Below are 23,454 nucleotides of genomic sequence, written 5' to 3' on the forward strand. Positions count from 1 at the left end.
CAGCCACCGTGACATCCCCTTTAATTGCGACTGGACCTGGTACCGACTACCCCACTGCCCAGGAGGGCAACTCATACACAAGGGGACAAGGGAGACAGGCACAAGGGGATTCATGGGGTCTAGTAAGAAGGGGAGAAGGGCACAAGGGGACACATGGGGACAAGGGAGACAGGCACAAGGGGTCTCATGGGGACTAGGAGGAAGGGGAGAAGGGCACAAGGAGTCACACCGGGACTATTAGGCAAGGGAGACAGGCACAAGAGGACATAAGGGGACTCCGAGGGCAGAGTAGATAGGGACACTTGGGGAGATGGAGCTGCAAGGGGACAGGGGGAAGATTGGGAGGAGACTTGGGAGCTGGAAAGAAGGGGGCACAGGGATTACGAGGATAGGGTAGATGGGGACACACGGTGAGAAAGGGGACAAGAAAGACAAGGGGAATAAGGGGATGCATGGGAGACTTGAGAACAGGGCAGACGGGTCACACAGGGAAATGGGTCAGGGAATGCATGGGGGTGCATTAGGACTCAGGGCATGGGAGACGGGGAGCATTGGGGGACCAGGGGAGGAGGGACAAGGAGTGTACTGGGGCCCAGAGGACCACAATGACCTGAACCTGGGGACCTATGAGGATGTGGAGGAAACAGGGCTGGTGTCACAGGGGGCCGGGGATGCTGAGGGCCAGGGACGGCGACATACGGGCAGCAGACACACCTCACTGTCACTGTCCCGTATACCTCCATGTTCATCCCCGGATCCTCCAGATGGCTGAGCCGCTACAGCATCCCCCTCCCGAGCGGCTCGGTCCACGCACCCCCAACCAGCTCCTAAAGAGAGAGCGGAGAGGTGAGAATACCGCCCTCCAGAGCCGACTGTTCCCCATCTGGCCACCATCACCTGTGCAGATGCTGCACTGCCCTGGCCCAGCACACAGCGGGTGCGATATGAAGTGACGTCATCGCGCACCCACAGTGTCAGAGGGGAATGATGGGAGAGGGAGCGTCATCTGACGCTCTCTCCTCCATCATTGCTTTGAACTGTACCGACTCCGGTATAGTTCAATGTGGCGGCGGCAGGGGGAGTCTGCGCTGGCAGCAGGTGGGCCCCCTGACCCACGGGCTGCATAGCGCCTGCGTGATGTGCCGCTATTAGCAGCACACCACTGGCTGGGGTCCCCAGGGGGAGCGGGAGCTCTAGGCAGTTGCCTGGTCTGCCTGCCGCTAACGCCGGCCCAGGAGGTACAAGTTATATTCGTGAAAGTCACAGTTAAAACTTGCACGGGAAAATAATTCATGTGCATGAATCTTTAAGATCACCAGTTCCCCATCTGGCCACCATCACCTGTGCAGATGCTGCACTGCCCTGGCCCAGCACACAGCGGGTGCGATATGAAGTGACGTCATCGCGCACCCACAGTGTCAGGGGGAATGATGGGAGAGGGAGCGTCATCTGACGCTCTCTCCTCCATCATTGCTTTGAACTGTACCGACTCCGGTATAGTTCAATGTGGCGGCGGCAAGGGGAGTCTGCGCTCGCAGCGGGTGGGCCCCCTGACCCACGGGCTGCATAGCGGCTGCGTGATGTGCCGTGATTAGCAGCACACCACTGGCTGGGGTCCCCAGGGGGAGCGGGGGCTCTAGGCAGTTGCCTGGTCTGCCTGCCGCTAACGCTGGCCCAGGAGGTACAAGTTATATTCGTGAAAGTCACAGTTAAAACTTGCACGGGAAAATAATTCATGTGCATGAATCTTTAAGATCACCAGTTATCTGATGGCGCTCTTTGTTTTAGTACATGTAGCAGATGCTGAAACAGTAATTTCTATATTAGGGTATGGATCATCGTTATTCTCATTTGCACATGGGAACACGAGAAGCAATGGAATGAAACTGCAAGGGAGAAGATACAGATTAAATATTAGAAAAAGTTTTTGGACACAGAGTGAGCAATGAGTGGAACAGGCGGCCACGAGAGGTGGTGAGTTCTCCTTCAATGGAAGTCTTCAAACAGAGGCTGGACAGACATCTGTCTGAGATGGTTTAGTGAATCCTGCACTGAGCAGGGGGTTGGACACGATGATCCTGGAGGTCCCTTCCAACTCTAACATTCTATGATTCTATGGATGAGAGTCTTTTCACCACTGGTTTCTTGACAAGGACTTGAAGGCTCTCTTCATGTCTTTTTTCCCTCTTATTAAAGATAATTTATGGATTGCGCAAAGTTGGATTTTTTTGCGACTTACCTGTTGCGATAATTCATCTACATAATGCTGAGGCACATAGCAATCTTTGTTCGGGTAACCTGTGCCATACCAGCCTAATTTTCAACTGTCCAACAAACAGTCTGAGGCCTTGTTCAGACGTCCATTTGTGATGTTCATGCTCTCACCGCATTTTCACTTTTCACAGATAGACTATAATGGGTACATGTTCTATCTGGCTGATGACATGCAACTAGGAACACAGACATGTCCAAAGCAGTAGGTCCAACAAAAACAGCATGCAGATGTCATCATAGTTCTGTCCATTTTTTTTTACTGTTTCATGGGTATGAAAAGCTCTGAATTATTAATTTTTTTTTGCCTAAAGGAAAAATGGACCAAAAATGGATGAAAATCTGTTGCACCGTAAGCATGATGAGAATGAAGCCTTACTCCCATCAGATGACCACTTTTACATATCCAATGGAGTATGGGACGATACTGTAGAAAACATTTATTTCCAACACTAATTGGCCTTAGACACATCTCCCCCAGAGACACGATGCATGGCGACTGTGATGCCGCTCATCCAGTCCTCCACGCCTTTGGGACGCTGGTTATGTATGAGCTCTCATTATTGAGTTGCCTCCGGTAATAACAGCCCCACAGGTCTGGACTGCTCTACATAAATGATTTACCCAATTCTTTTTCCCTGCTCGACGCCCCTCATATATTTCTTTTGGTGCATAAAACATAAAGAAATCCCATGTAATGTAAGATCACTAGGCAGAAAATGTTAGCCCATATTGGAGTATCTATACAAAGCAAAATATTTGATTTCCACAGGTGGAAAATGTCATTTTTTAATCCTCGTCAATGTAAAGTAATGGTTTATTTACGTGAACAGAATGGAGGGTGGCGAATTTGGCCTAAAAATATAAAAAATACTGCATCCCAATAGTGCCCTCTGCAGGATGTACCGATAATAATAATTTATTATATTGGGGACAGATTTTATTATCATGCTGCATTTAGTGGTCACGCTACGACGTTTAGTAGATTGTCAATAACCAATCGTGTCAGCAGCTTCATGCCATCAAGACTTTCCATAATCATTCACATCAGAAGAAATGTGACTGTATGATTCAGAAAGATTAACGCTTTAGTGACAGGAGTATTTTTGGCCTTTAAGGGGTTGTCTTATCACTATAATTTCTTTAAAGGGATTCTATACTCCTCTGTTCAGATTGGTGTTCTTTTACTCCTGCTTCCAAGATGGCCACCGAAGTGGCATGAGGAGTGCAATGAGTGAGTCGCTGTGTAGTAAAGGCAGGGGAGATGCGTTTTAGACTTTCCATTCCTGGGCTTGAAAGTAGAAGAAATGGAACACCAATCTGAGCAGGAGGCAGCGGGACCCAAACGGAGGGCACCAGGTAGAAACATGAAAAATAAAGTCATTTTTCTCATGGTGGAGCGTCACTTCAACATGGGAGTTGATGTGATCAGCTGATGGATATGGCCTCCAAAGTTATATTTGAGAGTGGACAGCCGAAGTCCACCACATCCGTTCTACCAGCTGTTGGTTAAAGTTTCTCTGTTCAGAGTCAATAGGGTAGCACAAGCACCAAGTGGGAAACCTCAATTTTGGCACCTATATTCATGCATAGGACATATTAAATTGAGTTGTAAAGATGAAGCACATCTTTTAATGAGCAGGCAAAATTGAGCAATTTTTTTTGCTATACAATTTTATTGGCTATGGGTTTCCTTTTCTACAAGTTATTTTTCTTTTTTCAATATGATTAAGAACAATGCACGTGTAACAGGATGTGCCGTAAAGGATGAGATACCCCAGTGCTATGCGGCATTTGTGTCCGAAGACTGCCACCTTCTGCCTGAGCTGAACCAAGAGGGAGAGTTTCGGGGAGGAAGAGTCTAGACCAGAGCAGGAAGGCCGGAAAGAATTTGGCACCAACCGGTGAGACAAGCCAGACGTGTCTGTGGAGATGCCGAGGCTGAGATGCCGGAGCGATCCAGGAAGCCTGAACCAGCGGGTTGTGGTGTGCCCATGAGTGGGGTCCAGACCATGCTGGTCAAAGTCTGTGAACCAGACCACGCCAGTCAAGACCCAGTACCCAACTCTTGTTTGTCCAAGCCCAATAGATGAGCATCACAGGTCAAGAACCGAAGATCCGGTGGTTACCCCAATGCGGAAGTGGACATCCATAGTGGTGAATCAGTCGCAAGTGAGCCGGACCGTTACTTTCGGCACAGATATACGCTACAAGGTGCAGTCCGGGGTTGTGCAGCAGGCAGGACAGGAGCCTAGCGAATGGATAAAAGAGCACTTTGGCTCATATGAGACCATCAGCGCTATTAAAGACATTTGATACTTGGGGGCTCTATTGGAAATTTTCCATTGGAGCCCATGAGCTTCACACCACTGCATAAGCTACATGTTGCACCATTCTCAGACAAGTCAAGCAATTAAAACAATCTGTGCAACTTGCTATTTGTGGTTGCGAGACTCTTTTAGACCTCAGATTTTGCTGTAAAATGTGGTCGCATATTGCTTGCATCGAAATCTGGATTGTGTGTGACTTACTACAGTACGTCCAACACATTTGCAACTGTTTTGCACTCAGGTAGCAATGTGGCACCATAGGAAATAATTTGAAGTGATGTCGAAATGCAAGTGTGCGATTTCAGTGTAGCATGACACATCGCCATGTAGCCTGCACATTATGTGGACTTGCGTTACATAACTCTCGTAATGAGAACACTAACTAGCGCATAGCAGAGACCCTCATCACCTACAATGAACAGATCCAGGTGCGTTCCCAATAATGGACAGTTCCAAGACTTTAACCTGTATACACAAAAACTGAACTGGCTGTAAAATGGAGATAAAGTTTGTAAGACACATTAAGCATTAAAGAGGTTGTCCTCTTTGGATGCAAATCCTCTAATTCCTGGCAAGCAGCTGTTGGGAAGCCATAATGGGATACAATCCTAAATGGGAGTAAGCAGAAGACTTATTGTGGCTGATAGAAAAAAACAAAAACTTTCATATAGGGAATTCGGTAGAAAAAAAATGCTTAGCAAGCATAATTTTTTTTTCCTCAATGGCTTGTTTGACCAATGAAATTACAGATGACTGAACGCCAAACCATGAGCATTGATATTTGTCTATCTATCCATGATCAGTGTTAGTATTTTTCTATTATTCAGATGTTACCAGAGGAACATGCTCAGCCGGTTATGGCCATGAAGCCTATGGTGATGAAGGGATCACCTCCAGCAGACCTTCCAGTGGAGTATAGATGCACAGTAGGGATGAGCGAATGTGCTTGGATAAGGTTGTTTTCGAGCATGTATTTCGAGCATGGTTGTTTTCGAGTCGTGTATTAACTGAGTGTCTTCGACATGATCGAAAAATATGTTTGAGTACCCGTTGCCTGCATGTCTCTTAACTGTTAGACAGCTGCAACATATGCAGAGATTTCCTGTTTGTTAGGCATTTCCTACATGTGTTGAGGCTGTCGAACAACCACAAGACATGCAGGTGCAGGGACTTGAATATATTTTTCGAGCACACTCGGTTAGCACCCAAGCACGTTCACTCATCACCACTGCATAGAATTTGGCATGATGGTGAAGTACAGGGTACTAAAGAAGCTTGGATTCACCAGAACTCCTTTGACTCTGGCCTGCTGCCAGCCAAAAACATGGGAGCTGGGTTGGCCCATCATACACGGCACAAGGTTAGATTTTCAGATCGTGAATAGCAAACAATCCATAGAATCTAAAAAGTGATAACAGTGAGGGACAAGTAGTGGAGTAAGGCCGGGTCACACTTGCGAGTGTGATGCGAGAAAGTCGCATGAGTATCTCGCATCAATACCCAGCACTGCCACCAGCACTCAGGACCGGAGCGTGCGGCTGCATGTATTTCTTTATGTTTGAAGCATGATGTGTTATATAGTTACATAGTTATTAAGGTTGAAGGAAGACTATAAGTCCATCTAGTTCAACCCATAGCCTAACCTAACATGCCCTAACATGCTGATCCAGAGGAAGGCAAAAAAAAAATAAACCCATGTGGCAAAGAGTAAGCTCAACATTGGGGAAAAAAAAGAATTCCTTCCCGACTCCACATACGGCAATCAGACTAGTTCCCTGGATCAACGCCCTATCAAGGAATCTAGTGTATATACCCTGTAACATTATACTTTTCAAGAAATGTATCCAGTCCCCTCTTAAATTGAAGTAATGAATCACTCATTACAACATCATATGGCAGAGAGTTCCATAGTCTCACTGCTCTTACAGTAAAGAATCTGCATCTGTTATTATGCCTAAACCTTCTTTCCTCCAGACGTAGAGGATGCCCCCTTATCCCTGTCTCAGGTCTATGATTAAAAAGATCATCAGAAAGGTCTTTGTACTGTCCCCTCATATATTTATACATTAAAATAAGATGTGGGAAAAGGTTGAAAAGTGCCAGGAAACCAAATACTTTCGCAAGGCACTCTATATACCACTACCCATCCATTTGTTCAGGGATTCATTCAGACGTCAGGTTCTCATTTACACATTCTATTTGTTTTTCACAGACAGAACTATAATTCTATAAGTATACACTGATGTATTCACATGCCAGGGTATTTTTGCAGACAGAATGATGCACGAACTCATATCAGATCTTGATCCGAGTCTGGGCTCAAACTCAACACTCCAAGTCTGTATATTTATCAGGGAACCTGTCATATGTGTGCAAACTCCAACATAGGGTCCATTTATACTGACCAAAGTCTGATGAAACTCAAAACTTTTTGAGCACCCTGATGAAGCTCAAGCGAAACGCACATTGAACTAGTTTGGGCAGTTTTTTGTTTTATTTTTTTAACAGCCTTTAATAAAAAAAAAAATTTAATTATCTAATATCTTGAGGGTTAATAGGTTATATACAGAATTCAGGAAAAAAGTCGCTTGCAAAGACAGCCAAAGAGACGTCACAAAAGACCAACACCAGAGGTTTCCTGAAACGTCTTCTGCTTCAAAAACAATGCAGTACACCTTAGTCATGGGCACATACCCCAAGCATGGCAGAAGAACAGTGAATTAGTATTGAAGGACATGATTAACAGCATGCTCTTAGAGTTCTGTTACATTGCATTTAGGCACCAGTTTGATGGCCCCACCAGGGCTCATGTCCGAATCCCCCCAAAAACAGGATTCGGACATATCTGCTGAAGGAGCAAACATGCGCTCTGCCATTAATCGTTTTCGGGAATGCACACCTACTGGAGGCGGACACTCTGACGTGTGTTCTGCCGCTACCATTATATAGTCTATGACCCTGTTGGTGCATACTTTTGAATCCAGTGTTGAAGGGGCTTCAGACGTACGTCCTGACGGTGCTGGAACGCAACGTGAAAGCACCCTTACTTTTCTGTCTCACCAGAAACAAAAACTGTAACAGTAGTATGAAGAAAAGAAAACAATGAGACTAAGGCAGGAAGATTGACAAACTTTATTTTACAATATAAGGCATCATTTTCTGGGAATTCACTGAAGTCTGATTCTAATGGAGCCTATATACAATGACACAGATAGTGGCGTGTGTCCATACAGCTGTGTAAGGATGAACTACACACAAAGGACAGTAGGGTAGAGGCAGCTTATACGTCATAATCTTCATGCTTCATCCGGCATCAGTGGCATAGCATGGTTTGCCAATGCTCAGGTCAAGACAAATATTTTACGTTCAGTAACCAAAGGTCTGTTCCCCGAGCTCCTGCCACAAATCCTCTATTAAACCCCTTTTTTCCAACGCACATGTACTGAAGAATAGTTTAAGAAAAAAAAAAAAAAATGGACAATACAACAAAAAAAACAACATTTTATATTTGTATTTCTTTTTTATGCAACTATTTAACTACACAAATAAGTGTAACAAAAAAAAATAAACCCTTTTTTTTTTTTCTATTTTTTACAGAGGTCACCGTTTTAAAATAAAAATTGGCACAGCTTCCCGATGACAAAAGCCAAGGAGCAGCGGGAGGTGACATTTGGAACATTTGTCATCTCGGGTCACGGGAGAGCGCAGAAGTCAAGAGGAATTTGTTTTTGGCCACTGTGCTCTGCATAGGCAGTGACCAAGATGACAAAGCTCACTTCAGATCACAGTCTAAGCTTTTGTCGACTGTTGCTGCTTATGAAGAGCGCAGCCGCTGATGACAAGATCATTGTGACTGCTGCACTCTGCGTAGTAACCTTAGGCACAAGAACACCAACCAATATATCAAAGCAGCCCCAGCTTATTGGGGGCACCAGCCCAGAACTTGCCGCACCACTCAAAGATAAAGTGAGAGCGTGCCCACCTACCTATACTACACCACTGTCCTACAGGCCACATTAAGCACCCACTGCGCTTTGTATCTAAATTATATATCTTATTGTCCCGCAGCTCTGTATAACCTGTATAAAGCTAAATGAGAGGTTCGGATACTTTCTTTTTTTTTCTGTAAATGCTTTGGTTGTTGTTTTATAGATCATCTCTAGCAATGGGTATGCTTCCCAGAGCATTAATAATCAGATTTTGCATTAAGAGATATGAAAAAAAACTGATTAATATATCTTATTATTCACACTGTGCTTAAAAGGGAATCTGGCAGTAGGTTTTTGCTATGTAATGTGAGAGCAGCATGATGTAGGGGCAGAGAGCTGGAGTCCACCTATGTATTGCTTACTAGACTGAATGGTGTATTTTTTATATAGAATCCTTGTCTTCTCTTATGTAGACGTAGCAGTGCTCTGAATGCTTAGCAGTGCTCAGAATGCTTAGCAGTGTATAACTCCGCCCACACCACAGATTGGCAGCTTGCACAGAAAGCTGCCAATCAGTAATGTGGGCGGGGTTACAAAGATTAGCCGGACCGGCCTGTACGTGAGAGCTTGTCAGACAATGATAATCTCCTCCTGATAACTCATTGATTGTATTGAAAACTGCACCACCAAACAGCTCAGTAAGTGATATATCCCTGGAATTAGTCTCTACCCCCTACATTATGCTGCTTTCAGGTTAAATAACAAAAACCTACTGACAGATTCCCTTTAATACACAATATGTAAATCGTGACAGCACTTATAAGACAAGGTTACTTATATCTGTACATGTAATGATAGCGGTTAACGAATTTTGATCTATAATACTGTAGCAGCGTGCGCGGTAAAATGAAGGCTAATCACTGCGACGATCCACCCTGGATTGATGTTCAGTCTATACCTGGTAAATTAATAATTCTGCATCTTTGTAATACTGTTGCCAGATCTCTTTATGGATCTCATTTTTCAATAATATTTTTTGCTAACCGAGTGTCTTCGGCGTGTTCCAAAAATGTGTTAGTGTTCTCGCGGGTGCATGTCCCGCAGCTGTCAAACAGTCCATCCCTGCATGTGTTGATGCTGTCAAACAGCCGCGAGACATGCAGCCACGGGGGACTCGAACATACTTTTTGAGCACGTTGAAGACACTTGATTAGCACCCGAAAATGCTCAGATAACACCTTATCCGATCATGTCCACTTATCACTACTGGCGAGTATTAAACACATGAATATACACATACTAACTTACGAGAAATACAGTGTGGAGGCACATAGAAGAGCAGATAATCTTAGTTCATGGTAACCGGTATTGCATGGCGACTGCATTAGCGATCATTCTGTCCTCATCACTGTTCATCAACCTGTGCACTAGTCAGCCTGCATAAATGCACCTTTCCATATGGGTGATAATTGTTAAAATTGTGTTTTTTTCCACTGCTGGGACCACCACTGATCAGCAGAACTAGCCCTAGCCACAAGACTGTGACCAGGAGGACTGGACCTAACTGCTGACTCAAATTGGTGAGCAGCACCGCTTTTGTTCACGGGCCATGGTCCAATACTATAGACCAGCCCCATTAAATGGGGGTTATCACCACATGATAAATTTGCTAAAATTGCAAAGTACTTGAAAAATGAGATTATTTTTAATAAGACATAAATTGCCAAGTTGCTTGTTTTTACAAATACAAGGATTTTAAGTATTTTGTACTGCTCCTTATCTAGATTTCCAGTCATCTTTGTACTGTATCAAAGGCGGCCAATCATCTAGGAGACGCTGAAGCCGGCCAGATTGCTGCACTATTCCGATGTTGCAGAGGCAATGCGGCTTCTGCTTGTAACAAGATAGAGGGGAGAGCACAGCTGGCTCCTGCTTGAAAATGTTGAAATTCAGGGGCACACAGCCCCCAGCACACCAGAAGGCAGGGGAGTGGTGTGCTACTTAAAGGTTAAAGAGAGCAACCCTTTAACATGAAAAATGTATGTGCTGCAATACCAGACACAGCCCATGAATAAGGGCTCGTAAACATGACTGTAAAAATCAAAAAAGAGTGCCATCTGTGGTTTTGACTCCTCCCCATGTTATTCTATGGGGTTGTGCACATTATCAAAAAAAAAATCCCCCAAAATTCGACATTTGCACAAAAAGAACAAAAAACAAAATGTTACTAATGCTAAAAGTGCTAATGATGCAAATAGACCTCCAGTATATCGCATAGACCAAGGAGATAACCTGCCGTCTATACTAAACACAGATAATACAGGATCAGTCAACAGCAGCTTATGGACAGTTTTCAAGTAGCAAAAGTTATTTTCATTTATTTACACTGGATAGAATATTTCACTTTTGGGAGCAGATTAAATGCAGTGTTAAATTTGTTGAATAAATGTAAATACTTCGCCCAACCTATAACATGAGGAAAGTAAAAAAGGAGTCACAGAACAAAAATACCAAACCGATGTTAAACCAAAGCTTTGCATGTGTCATCAATAAAACTAGTGCAAATAAGTGCAAACAGCAAGTGAAAACTGATAAAACACCTCAAATTGGTAGCCAGTGTAATACCGCAGGTTTTTCCCTACACTTTTTTATTTATTTTTTTACAGCACTCTTTTTGTGAAGGCATTAGGCAAAGTGCAGAAGTGGCAGCTACTAGAGGAGCTCTCTTTGGTTTTTGGAGGTCACCAGGACACTAGTGACATTCTCACACAGCAGAGAGGAAAGGGGCAAAGAAAAAATCAAAGGCAAATTTTACGGCAATGTGGACACTGAGCCTCCAGTCGTGCTCGATCTTGACATGTCTGGAGGAGGGAGTCAGCTTAGCAAGACAATTGAGGCAGCCGATGGCCTTCAGCTCGAATACTGGCCACTTGCTCCCTAGACGTCCTTCGAGGATGGTGCTAAATTCTATGATACTCCCCTGCCGTAAGCTCAACAACACTGTTTTGAACTCGTTGCTCGCTTTTAGAACAATATCTTTTGTAACATCGTCTTCTTCAAGGGTTCGGTTCCCATTTTTATTGTTTAATGGCATACCAACCGAAATTTCAAATTTGTACCGATCGAATTTCTTCATATGGCACGCATATTTGGACAAGAACTTGAGTCGGCAAAGTTCTTCTTCTTCCATGGTGACATTCTGCGGATCACAGAGTGGGTAGGCTTCTCCGTACAAACATCTCATCCAGTCTCCAACATAAAGAGGAAGCATGTTTACGGCAGATTCGGCACTGTTGTCGATCTCCGTGACGCGGACATATTTGAATCTCCCTGTCCATGTCACCCTGTGACCTTCCAAGTGGCTGCACAAAATTTGGGTCCTTGCCATGTTGGTCTCTTTCCATGCCCTAGGACCACACAAAAAGCTATACTGCTGCCAGGTCAGCGTAGAGTTGTACACCTTCATCCCTTCTGAACGGTAGACATATACCCAACAAAACATGAAGATGGCGGTGATCCACACCAATATCAGCTTGACAATGGAGCTTTTTGTAAGAGATTTAAACATGTCGACTACAGAGTAGCTGGCTTTTGACCACCAACGAAGACCTATCGGTATGGTGCACAATACGAGGGTTACCACAATCTTAGTCAATTCTAAAGTCAAAAACCACTTAATAAAATGGACAACACATATGACAGCAATGCCTACTACAAGAATGGGAAGAGCAAAGAGAAAGAAAAAGTAGCCAATGGATGCACGGATAAGGCCAATGGCGGTAGATTCCCGAAGAATCACAACCGAAAGCTCACACCACATGAAGCAAACCATGTAGGGGACAAGATAGCAATATACACCCTTAAAATTCCTCAACTGAGCCATCCTAAAGAAGAGGTAAAATAAGTAGATGAAGAAAATGCAAGGGATACTTATGTGGAATACAATAAAGTGCCCTACTGGCACAGCAAAGAAAGTTTTGCTAAGTAAACCAATATAGGGTACAGAATTGGGCAATACGCTAACGAAGGTGAGCGCTCCGGCTGCAATTTCAGTTAGTAAAGCCCTCCGAGTGTACGGTTCTGCACTCGTGCTCAAACTCAAGTAGCTGGTAATTGTAAAGAAGATGGATATGATAGCCAGCTCGGAGCAAGGAATCCAGTGTCGGTCTGATATGGGAAATGAGAAGATGACAAAAAATACAGATATCAAGAAATATAAATAGGGTTCAAGGTGGTTCCAACCAAAGTTCACTTCGGCTTGCTCAACGTCCAGATTCGGCTCGAAACGAAGTAGAAGATCCGTCAGGGCTCGAAAGTTCTCCCAGGCTTTGCTGTCCTGGAAAACCTTGAGTGTGCAAATAACCATAGAAATAAAGGATAAGTAGAAGATGACTAGAGGGATGAAGAAGGCAAAAAAGTCTATGGTGAGGTTACTGATGATGAAGAAAAAGATGAGTGCATTGATGTGATGTGTAGGTACAATGGTGGACAGCCAATGCATCCCAGCCTTGGAGGCCACGTCTATCAAGTATTCTTTAAGCTCCATGATGACATGTAGTGGATACTTCACAATCTAGGAAAAGAGATAAATGGTGAAAGACATTAAATAAATTAGATCATGAATCCTTCAAAACTTAGGAAATTCACTACTCAGACAACTTCTCGACTGCTACATTCCTCCCCCGTGTAAAAAAAAACAAAAAAAAAAAAAAACAGCCTGTATTTACTTCCGATGCCGTTACAGTCAATCAGCGGCCACTATTGGCCACATACTCTCACTTTCGTCAGACGAAATGGACATTTGGAGGAATTCACAAAGGCTAGCTGCTAGGACAAAGATGATATCTGGAGTAAGTGAGAGCAGTATCCGTTCGGACTTCCTCCAGATCCCAGTTTTGTCCAATAGATGCGAGAGTGTAAAGTTGACGATTAGCCGGTGTGGATTGGCTGCAAGCCTCATGTGAAAGTCATGTAGCGCCGGCATCACTCGAAGAGCACGGAAGACAAGTACAGGCTGTTTTTATTTGGGAGAATATAGAAATTGAGAAAGTGTTGTCCAAGTGTGTTTCGACAACCCTTTTAACTCCCTTCACGAGCTTAGGATTTTCTGGTTTTTTTTTTGTGTGTTTGTTAGTTGCTCCCCTTCTTCCCAGAGCGATAACTTTTTAATTGTTCTGTAAATATGGCTGTGTATGGGCTTGTCTTTTGCGGAACAAGCTGTACTTTCGAATGACACCATTGATTTTACCATATATTGTACTGGAAAACAAGAAAAAAATTCCAAGTGCGGTGAGATTGCAAAAAGAATTGCAAATCCACTTTTTTTTTTTTTTTTTTTTACTATGTTCACTAATTGCTAAAACTAACCTGCCATTATGAGTCTCCAGGTCATTATGAGTACGCAGATACCATTTATTATTTAAGTGGTGAAAAAAAAAAAAAATAAAATAAAATTCTAAAACTAAATAATAATAATAATAGTGCCATTTTCCGGGATCTGTGGCTGGGCGATGACTTATTTGTTGCGCAACATGCAGACGTTTTTTACTCGTTTTCGTTCACAGATCAGATTGTTTTTGTTTTGTTTTTTAATTTGGACAAACGTGTATTTTTTATTATTATTGTTTGAATGGGGCAAAAGGAAGGGTTGACATGACTTGTTGTGTTTTTTTAAATCTTTTTTTTTTTTTTTTTCTTTGCTTCAATAGCTGCGATCATGTGATCGCCTGTGCTACACGTGGAAGGGCTGAGCCAGCATCAGAGGGAGATACATGACCCATGACGTACTTATATGTCATAGGTCGTGAATCTATCATCATTAGTGTTGAGCATTCCGATACCGCAAGTATCGGGTATCGGCCGATATTTGCGGTATCGGAATTCCGATACCGAATTCCGATACTTCCCGCGTATCGGATACCGGAATCGGAAGTTCCCAGAATTCAAACTGAACGCAGCAGCCAATGAGGAATGATTGGAAGTGTGGGCACATCCTGTTTAGCATGGTGGGCATGCAAGTACTGGCAAGGCTTGGATTGGCTGCTGAAATGATGTCACTCTGCACTATAAAAAACGCTGCCGCCATTTTGCGCTCACTCTGCTGTGATTTCAGTTAGGGACAGGACGCTGTGTTCTAACTGAGGGCCAGTCGAGCTAGCTAATTGCTTTATTTTCCTTTCCAAAGGCTAATTTAGCAAAACGCTGTGTGTTCTTCACTGTTCACCTTGCTCTTGCCTTGCAGCGCTGTTTTAACAGCGTTCTGCAAGGTCTCTGTGTGTGTGTGTGTGTGTGTGCAGCTCACTCTGTAGTCTGTGTGCAGCCATATACCCGGTTGTATTCAGCTCAGGGGGGGTTCACACTGCCTCACACAGTTGTCCTTTTTTGCTCTTAGTGCAGCCTGCTGCACATTTTTTCTCAAATTTCCTATTAGTGTTTTTCCACCAGTCTCCAGCTCTATTGTGGAAAAACACTACATAGGATAACCTAGAGGGGGGTTTTTGGGCCTTGCAGCGCCGTTTACGGCTGTCTGCACGGTCTCCGTGTGAGCCCAGCTCGCCCAGTAGTCTGTGTGCAGCCATAGCCGGTTGGATTCAGCTCAGGGTTCGTTACTGGCTCATACCTTGAGAAAAATTTTACTTTTTTTCAAATAGTGCAGCCTGTTTAAAATTTGAAAAAAAAAAATTCCTATTAGTGTCTTTCCACTCGTATCCAGCTAAATAGTGGAAAAACACTATATAGGATAACCTAGAGGAGGGTTTTTTGGCCTTGCAGCGCCATTTACGGCTGTCTGCACGGTCTCTGTGTGAGCGCAGCTCGCCCTGTAGTCTGTGTGCAGCCATAGCCGGTTGGATTCAGCTCAGGGTGCGTTACTGCCTCATACCTTGAAAAACAATTTCCTTTTTTTCAAATAGTGCAGCCTGTTTAAAATTTGAAAAAAAAAAATTCCTATTAGTGTCTTTCCACTCGTATCCAGCTAAATAGTGGAAAAACACTATATAGGATAACCGAGAGGAGGGTTTTTTGGCCTTGCAGCGCCGTTTACGGCTGTCTGCACGGTCTCCGTGTGATTTAAACTAGCTCTGTAGCCCGATCTGCACAAAAAAAAAAAGTTAAGTTCACCAAACACAACTTAACACTTGTGTAGGCCACATTTGAAAAATAATAACGTTTAGTCCACAATTTACAACATTAGTGTTTCTTACACCTGTTAGGAGGAGCATTACAGGAATAAGCACACTAAGGCCTTAGTACTTTTCTGCTTATCTTTATCTGTCAACAAGATGAAGAGGGCAGGGAGTAAGGCACGTGGGCGTGGGCGCGGAGAAGGGAGAGGAGCAGGGAGAGGACGTGGTGATTCTGTGCCTGCTGCGGGCGCCGGTGACTCGTCGTCACTCAGTTTCAGCAGGGAACAGTCCTTCATGCGCAGCTTTGTCGGAGAGCGCCGTGCACCGCTGCTACGTGAAGACCAAATTGAAGCCGTTGTCGGGTGGATGGCAGCTAACGCCTCGGCATCGACTTCAGTTAGTGCCACATCCTCTCAGGCACAGAGCACTGGAGAGCAGCCATCTGTCTCTTCACCACCTGCCAAATTGGCCAGGCAGTCAGAGAGCCCAGGACAGGAGCCGTCTCTACTTCTGTTCTCTGAATCTCTTGGCTTGGAAACAGGGGGCCAGCCAAGCAGCATTGGAGAAATGGAAGAAGAGGCAGTGTGCAGTGATGCCCAAAAGCTTTATCTCTCTGACTCTGAAGAGGCAGGTGGGCCAGTGCCTCCGGTGACCACAGCGCAGTACGCATCTGATGATGAAACTCAGGTGCCGCTTTCTGATGCGTACTGTGCTGCCGAGACTACCCAGGAGGAGCAGTTGGTGGCAGAGGGTAGTGGAGATGATGAGGTCCTTGACCCATCGTGGCGTGAGGAACAGGAAGGTGGTGGGAGCAGCTCTGAGGAAGAGCTTCCCCTTACGGGCCAAAGAGGGAGAGGGAGGGGGAAGACTGCGGAGCCTGTAGCCTCCACTTTGGCACCCGTTAGGAGCCTGTCTCTTTCCAAAGCCAAAAAGGGCGCTCCCAAGACTTGCAGTGCCTGGTCCTTTTTTGACACAGTTGCAGATGACATTTGTTTTGTCAAATGCAAGCTGTGTCATCAGAAAGTAAAAAGAGGTAAAAGTGTCAGCAACCTCAATACCACAAATATGTGGAAACATGTGCGGACCAGGCACGCGGTGGAGTTACAGAAACACAGTGAAGACGTAGGCCAACCAACAGCGGCAGCTACCACCTCTTCATCTCGTGTTGCCTCTTCCTCCACTGTTGTCCAGAGACCTAGTGTAATTCCACCCACAGCACCACCTTCCCAGTCATCCTCACACTCCCAGTCTACTCTACAGCCATTGGTAGTCCAGGCATGGGAGAAAAGGCGGGCATTCTCGGCCAACCACCCCCGAGCACAGGCTCTGAATGCAGGCATTGCCAAACTGTTGTCCCTGGAAATGCTCTCGTTCAGGCTGGTGGAGACTGACAGCTTCCGTGACTTGATGGCATTGGCAGTCCCACAGTGCAAGGTGCCCAGCCGCTTTTACTTCAGCAGGCAGGCTGTCACTGCCCTGCACAGGCATGTTGAGGCAAAAATAAAACATGCGCTACTGAACGCCGTCAGTAGCAAGGTCCACCTCACCACCGATGCGTGGACCAGTCAGCATGGACAGGGGCGATATGTTTCCCTCACTGCCCATTGGGTTAATGTTGTTGAGCCAGGTACAGATCGTGCGAGTGGCGCAGGACGTGTCCTGCCCACTCCAAGGATTGCAGGAATCCAGTCTGTACGCATCGACTCCTCCTCTTACACCAGTTCCTCTGATTCCTCTCTGCAGGATCCGTCACAGTCCACCTCCACATGGACCCGTGAACGTTTACCTATGACCGACATGAGCACAGCCGTGGCCAAACGTCAGCAGGCCGTCTTGAAACTAGTTTCATTGGGGCATCGAAGCCACACAGCGCAGGAGCTCTGGAATGCCATCAAGCAGGAGAGCGATGTGTGGTTACTGCCAGCGAATCTCCAGCCAGGCATGGTAGTGTGTGACAATGGCCGAAATCTGGTGGCAGCTTTGGCCCTTGGCAACCTCACTCACATCCCATGTCTGGCACATGTGCTCAATTTGGTTGTGCAGAGTTTTCTGAGGGACTATCCGGATCTTGATGCCCTGCTGCACAAGGTCCGCCTAGAGTGTGCTCACTTGCGGCGTTCCAGCTTGGCCAGATCCCGCATTGCTGCTCTGCAGCGCCGATTCCGCCTTCCGGAACACCGCATCATATGTGACCTACCTACCCGGTGGAATTCCACGTTACATATGTTGGAGCGGTTGTGTGAGCAGCAGCAAGCAGTTATGGAGTACCAGCTGCATCAGGCGCAAAGAAGTCGCAGTCAGCGCCGATCAGACTTCACAACCACAGAGTGGGCCACTATGAAGGACGTCTGCCAGGTTTTGCGTCCTTTTGATTATTCCACGCGGATGGCAAGTGCAGATGATGCACTAGTCAGCATGACTGTCCCCCTTATCTGCCTGCTTCAGCAAACTTTGCAAGGGTTAAGGGATGATGTTGTGGAAGAGGTGGAGGATGAGGAGTCACCTTTTCCATCAGCTTCTGGAGAGTCAGCGCCACGTGGTTCCTCACAAAGGGGTACGCAGGGGCCAATTTGTGAGGAGGATGAGGAGGAGTCAATGGAGGAGGAAGAGCTCCGTCCAGAGGAGGGAGCGACACAATTGTCCAGTGGTCAGTGTGTACAGCGAGGGTGGGGTGATGACGAGCGGGCAGAGATCATGTCTCAAGCAGGGGACAGCGTTTCTGGGCCAGTTGGCACTCTGCAGCACATGGTGGATTTCATGCTGCAGTGCCTGAGAAACGACCGCCGCATCGAGCACATTCTTAACATGCCTGATTATTGGGTGTTCACCCTCCTCGATCCTCGCTACCGGGACAACGTCCAAAACCTCATCCCTGCGTTGACCCGGGAGCGTAAATTGTGGGAGTACCACGACACACTGGTGAATTCCATCATCTTCTCCTGTCCAACTGAGAGGAGTGCTGCTAGTGCTTTACAAAGCAGCTCAGTGCGTCGAGGCAGTGGGGGAGGCTCTGCCCAAAGAGGGAGCAGAAGCAGTGCCTCTGCCCAAGGCAAGCCCAGTATGGCACAACTCTGGCACACTTTTGTGTGCCCGCCCCAAATGTCTACACCATCACCGGTGACTCCAGTCAGCAGGAGGCAACGGTTCCGTCAGATGGTGACAGACTACATGGCTTGCCCTCTTACTGTACTCCCAGACGGCTCTTCCCCGTTCAAGTTTTGGGTCTCTAAGCTGGATACATGGCCAGAGCTAAGCCAGTATGCATTGGAGGTGCTGGCTTGCCCTGCGGCTAGTGTCTTATCGGAACGTGTCTTTAGTGCCGCAGGTGGTGTACTAACAGACCGTCGCATGCGACTATCCTCCGATAACGTTGACCGGCTTACTTTCCTGAAAATGAACCAGGCCTGGATCTCGCAGGAATTTGCCACTCCTCTGCCTGATTAAGTAATTGGGTGTCATCCAGGTCTCCTGCTGTGTTCATCTTTCTACCACCTGAACTGCTATTCCTGGGCTCCAACACCGCCAGTTGCGGCTCAGAAGTGCAGGCTGCACAGTAAAAACATACGACCCAGTGTTATTGGGTTTCAGTAACGTCAGCTGATCCCCAGCTGTGTAGCCGGCAATGTGTCCTGCGACCGCCACGCTGGCACAACAACCTAATTGTAAGGGAACCTGTCCCCCCCCCCCCCCTGTCGTTTGTTACTGAAAGAGCCATCTTGTGCAGCAGTAATGCTGCACAAGGAAAAGGTAGCTCTTTTTTTTTAGCTCTTTGCACACGCAGAACTTAACACTTATAAAATGTGTTCACTGATACCGTTATACCGTCCCGGAGCTGGGACTTTCCTTCGTAATGTGACGCAGCACAGCCGTCATTCCTACCCCCTTGGTGCCATGCGCTGCCTCCTCAGCGTTGTTTTAAGCTGTCACGGAGCCTGCGCTGTTCTGTTATCCCTTGGGCATGCCCTATTTGCGCTGCCTGTCTTCTGACATAATTTGGTGTCAGGCTGGCTGCGCCTTTGCGGCCGCGGTGCCCGAGATCCCGCCTTGCAGTGTCTTCTGATTGAGTCACACTGCGGGCCTGGGATCCATGGGCATGCACAGTGCATATCTTCCCCTCGGGCTCTTGCTCATTTCCCTCCGCCTTCTTTAGACTGTGCGCCGTCAGCTGATCCCTAGCATGCCACGGCCGTGACACCGCACAGTCTGAAGAAGAGGGAAGGAGGGGAGTGAGAGTCGAGGTTATGCACTGTGCATGCCCATGGTTCCAAGGCCCGCAGTGGGATTACGTTAGATGAGACTGCGAGGTGGGATCTGGAGCAGCGTGGACGCACAGGCACTGACAGCCTGACACCAAATTATGTCAGAAGACAGGCAGCGCTAATTGGGCATGGCCAAGGGCTAACAGAACAGCGCAGGCTCCGTGACAGCTTAAAACAACGCTGAGGAGGCAGCGCACGGCATCAAGGGGATAGGAATAACAGCTGTGCTGTGTCCCATTACGAAGGAAATTCGCACCTCCGGAACGGTTTAACGGTATAAAGGGACACATTTTTAGTGTTTACTTCGGTGTTTGCAAGGAGCATAATTAAAAGAGCAACCTTTTCCTTTTGCATCCTTAGTGCTGCACAAGATGGCTCTTTCAGCTACAAACGTCTTGGGGGGGGGGGGGGTTAAAGGTTTCCTTTCAACTTGCTCCAATCAGGCTTCGGCCTACACTCTGTTCCTCTGCTCCTCCTGCTGTCCCTGGGCTCTAACACCGCCAGTTGGTGCCTGGAAGTGCTGTGTGCACAGTCAACAGTCGCTCCTCTGTTATTGGGGTTCAGTAACGTCAGCTGATCCCCAGCTGTGTATCCGGCAACGTGTCATGCGACCGCCACGCTGGCACAACTAAAATGTAAGGGGACCTGTCCCCCCCCCCCCCCCCTAGGCGTTTGTTACTGAAAGAGTCACCATGTGCAGCACTAATACTGCACAAGGGAAAGGTCGCTCTTGAAATTATGCTCCTTGCAAACGCTGAACTACACACTCATGTAATGTGTCCCCTCACACCGTCCAACCGTCCCGGAGGTGGGACTTTCCTTTGTAATGTGACGCAGCACAGCCGTCATTGCTACCCCCTTGGCACCGTGCGCTGCCTCCTTAGCGTTGTTTGATTCCGTCATGGACCCTGCGCTGTTAGGTTATCCCTTGGCCATGCACAGTTTGCGCTGCCCGTCCTCTGACATTTGTTGTCGTCCTGGCTGCGCCTGTGCGTCCACGCTGCCCGAAATCACACCTCGCAGTGTCGTCTAATGTGATCCCACAGTGGGCCTGGTATCCATGGCCATGCGCAGTGCATATACTAGCCTCTCACTCCCCTTCTTCACGCTTCTTCAGACTAGGCGGCGTCAGCTGATCCCCAATAGCATGCCACGGCCGTGACGCCGCACAGTCTGAAGAAGCAGGAAGGAGGTGAGTGAGAGGCGATGATATGCACTGCGCATGCCCATGGATCCCTGGCCCGCAGTGGGACTACATTAGATGACACTGCAAGGTTGGATCTCGGGCAGCTTGGACGCACAGGCACTGCCAGCCTGACACCTACATGATGTCAGAAGACGGGCACCGCTAACTGTGCATGGCCAAGGGATAACATTACAGCGCGGGCTCCGTGACAGAACCAAACAACGTTGAGGAGGTGGCGCCCGGCACCAAGGGGGTTGGAATGACGGCTGTGCTGTGTCACATTACAAAGGAAAGTCCCACTTCCGGGATGGTTTGACGGTGTGAGGGGACACATTATATGAGTGTGTACTTCAGCGTTTGCAAGGAGCATAATTTTCGGAGCCACCATTTTCCATGTGCAGTATTACTGCTGTACAAGATGGCTCTTTCAGCAACAAATGCCTGGGGGGGGGGGGGGGGGGGTTAAAGGTTCCCTTTCAACTTGCTCCACTGCAGGCTTCGGCCTACACTCTGCTCCTCTTTGATTCCCTGGGTTTCAACACTGTCAGTTGCCACCTGGAAGTGTTGTCTACACGGAAAAAACACTAGGTGATGTGTCAGTGGGGTTCAGCACCGCCAGCTGTTCCCCTGCTGTGTAGTCGGCAACGTGTCCAGCACAAGCCACGCTGGCACAACAGAACAAAAGCTGCCACCAGTGCAGGCTTCGGCCTACACTCTGCTCCTCTCCTCCTCCTGCTGACCCTGGGCTCAAACACCGCTAGTTTTTGCCCGGAAGTGCTAGCTGCACAGAGAAAAACACCAGCCAATGTGTTAGTGGGGTTCAGCAACGCCAGCTGTTCCCCTGCTGTGTAGCCGGCAACGTGACCTGCAAACGCCACGCAGGCACATGAACTGAAATTAAAGGGAACCTGGCCCCACCCCCCCAGGTGTTTCTATGTATAACAGCCACCTAGTACAGCAGTACTGCTGCATTTGTACAAGGTGGCTGACTTTTTCTCCTTGCCCACGTGGAACTCAACACGTACAAAATGTGTCTCATTAGAGACCATTCCACTGTCCCTGAGGTGTGACTTTCCTTTCTAATGATACGCAGCACCCCCCTTGGTAGCGTTTCCCGTCTTTTGTCATCATGGTTAGCTGGCTGCGCCTGTGCATCCGCCCTGCTAGAAACAACGCCCCTCGTCATATTTATTTTGTCAGCGAGGGTGTGGTTTATGGGCACGAGCAGTGCATATGTTCGCCTGTCTTAACTCATCTCCTTCCGCCTTCTTCAGACTGTGCGGCCTCCTGGCCGTGGTAGGCGATAAGGGATCAGCTGAGGCCGCCCAGTCTGGAGCAGGTGTAAGGACATGTGTAAGCGGCAAACCTATTTACTGCACAAGGCCACGAATCACAGCCACGCAGTGTGATTTTTTGAAAACACACTGTGGGTCTGGGATTCATGTCCATCGCTAACCGCAACGGCCGAAATGAAATGAGGTCAGAAGACAGGAAGCGCTCACAGCGCATGGCCAAGGGATCACAATAGCGCAGACTCCTGTACAGCAAATAACAACGCTCAGGAATCTGCGCCCAGTACCTAGGTGCAAATTTTGACACCTGTGCTGCGTCTCCTTAAAAAGACAAGTCACGCCTCCACAACTGTTTGACAGTATAATGGGCTAAATAGTGTACGTGTTTTAGTCAGCGTGTGCAAGGAGCAAAACAAATCGAGCAACCTTTTACTTGTGCAGCATTAATGCTGCACAAGGTGTGGCTCTTGTACCTTGCAACACCTGAGGGGGGTTAAAGGTAACCTTTGAAATTGGTTCAACTAGGCTTCGGCCTACACTCTGCTCCTCTCCTGCTGACCCTGGGCTCAAACACCACTAGTTTTTGCCCGGAACTGCTAGCTGCACAGAGAAAAACACCAGTCAATGTGTTAGTGAGGTTCAGCACCGCCAGCTGTTCCCCTGCTGTGTAGTCGGCATCGTGTCCAGCACAAGCCACGCTGGCACAACTGACCAAAAGCTGCCACCAGTGCAGGCTTCGGCCTACACTCTGCTCCTCTCCTCCTCCTGCTGACCCTGGGCTCAAACACCGCCAGTTTCTGCCCGGAAGTGCTAGCTGCACAGAGAAAAACACCAGCCAATGTGTTAGTGGGGTTCAGCACCGCCAGCTGTTCCCCTGCTGTGTAGCTTGCAACGTGACCTGCAAACGCCACGCAGGCACATGAACTGAAATTAAAGGGAGCCTGCCCCCCACCCCCAGGTGTTTCTATGTAAAACAGCCACCTTGTACAGCAGTACTGCTGCATTTGTACAAGGTGGCTGACTTTTTCTCCTTGCCCACGTGGAACTCAACACGTACAAAATG

General features: G+C 47.2%; 1 protein-coding gene across 5 annotated transcripts in view; it reads right to left on the reverse strand.

The window, feature by feature from the left end:
- Nucleotides 1-7,718: 7,718 nt before the first annotated feature.
- WFS1 (wolframin ER transmembrane glycoprotein) overlaps nucleotides 7,719-23,454 on the reverse strand; it is a 54,861-nt gene continuing 39,125 nt past the window's right edge. For all 5 annotated transcript variants that reach the window (XM_069744807.1, XM_069744808.1, XM_069744810.1 and 2 more), the window contains one exon: nucleotides 7,719-13,103. In XM_069744807.1, the coding sequence (XP_069600908.1) occupies nucleotides 11,295-13,103 (1,809 nt within the window). In that variant the 3' untranslated portion in view covers nucleotides 7,719-11,294. The remainder of the gene's footprint in view (nucleotides 13,104-23,454) is intronic.

This window comes from Ranitomeya imitator, chromosome 1 (assembly GCF_032444005.1).
Source record: "Ranitomeya imitator isolate aRanImi1 chromosome 1, aRanImi1.pri, whole genome shotgun sequence".
In the NCBI taxonomy this organism is placed as follows: Eukaryota; Metazoa; Chordata; class Amphibia; order Anura; family Dendrobatidae; genus Ranitomeya; species Ranitomeya imitator.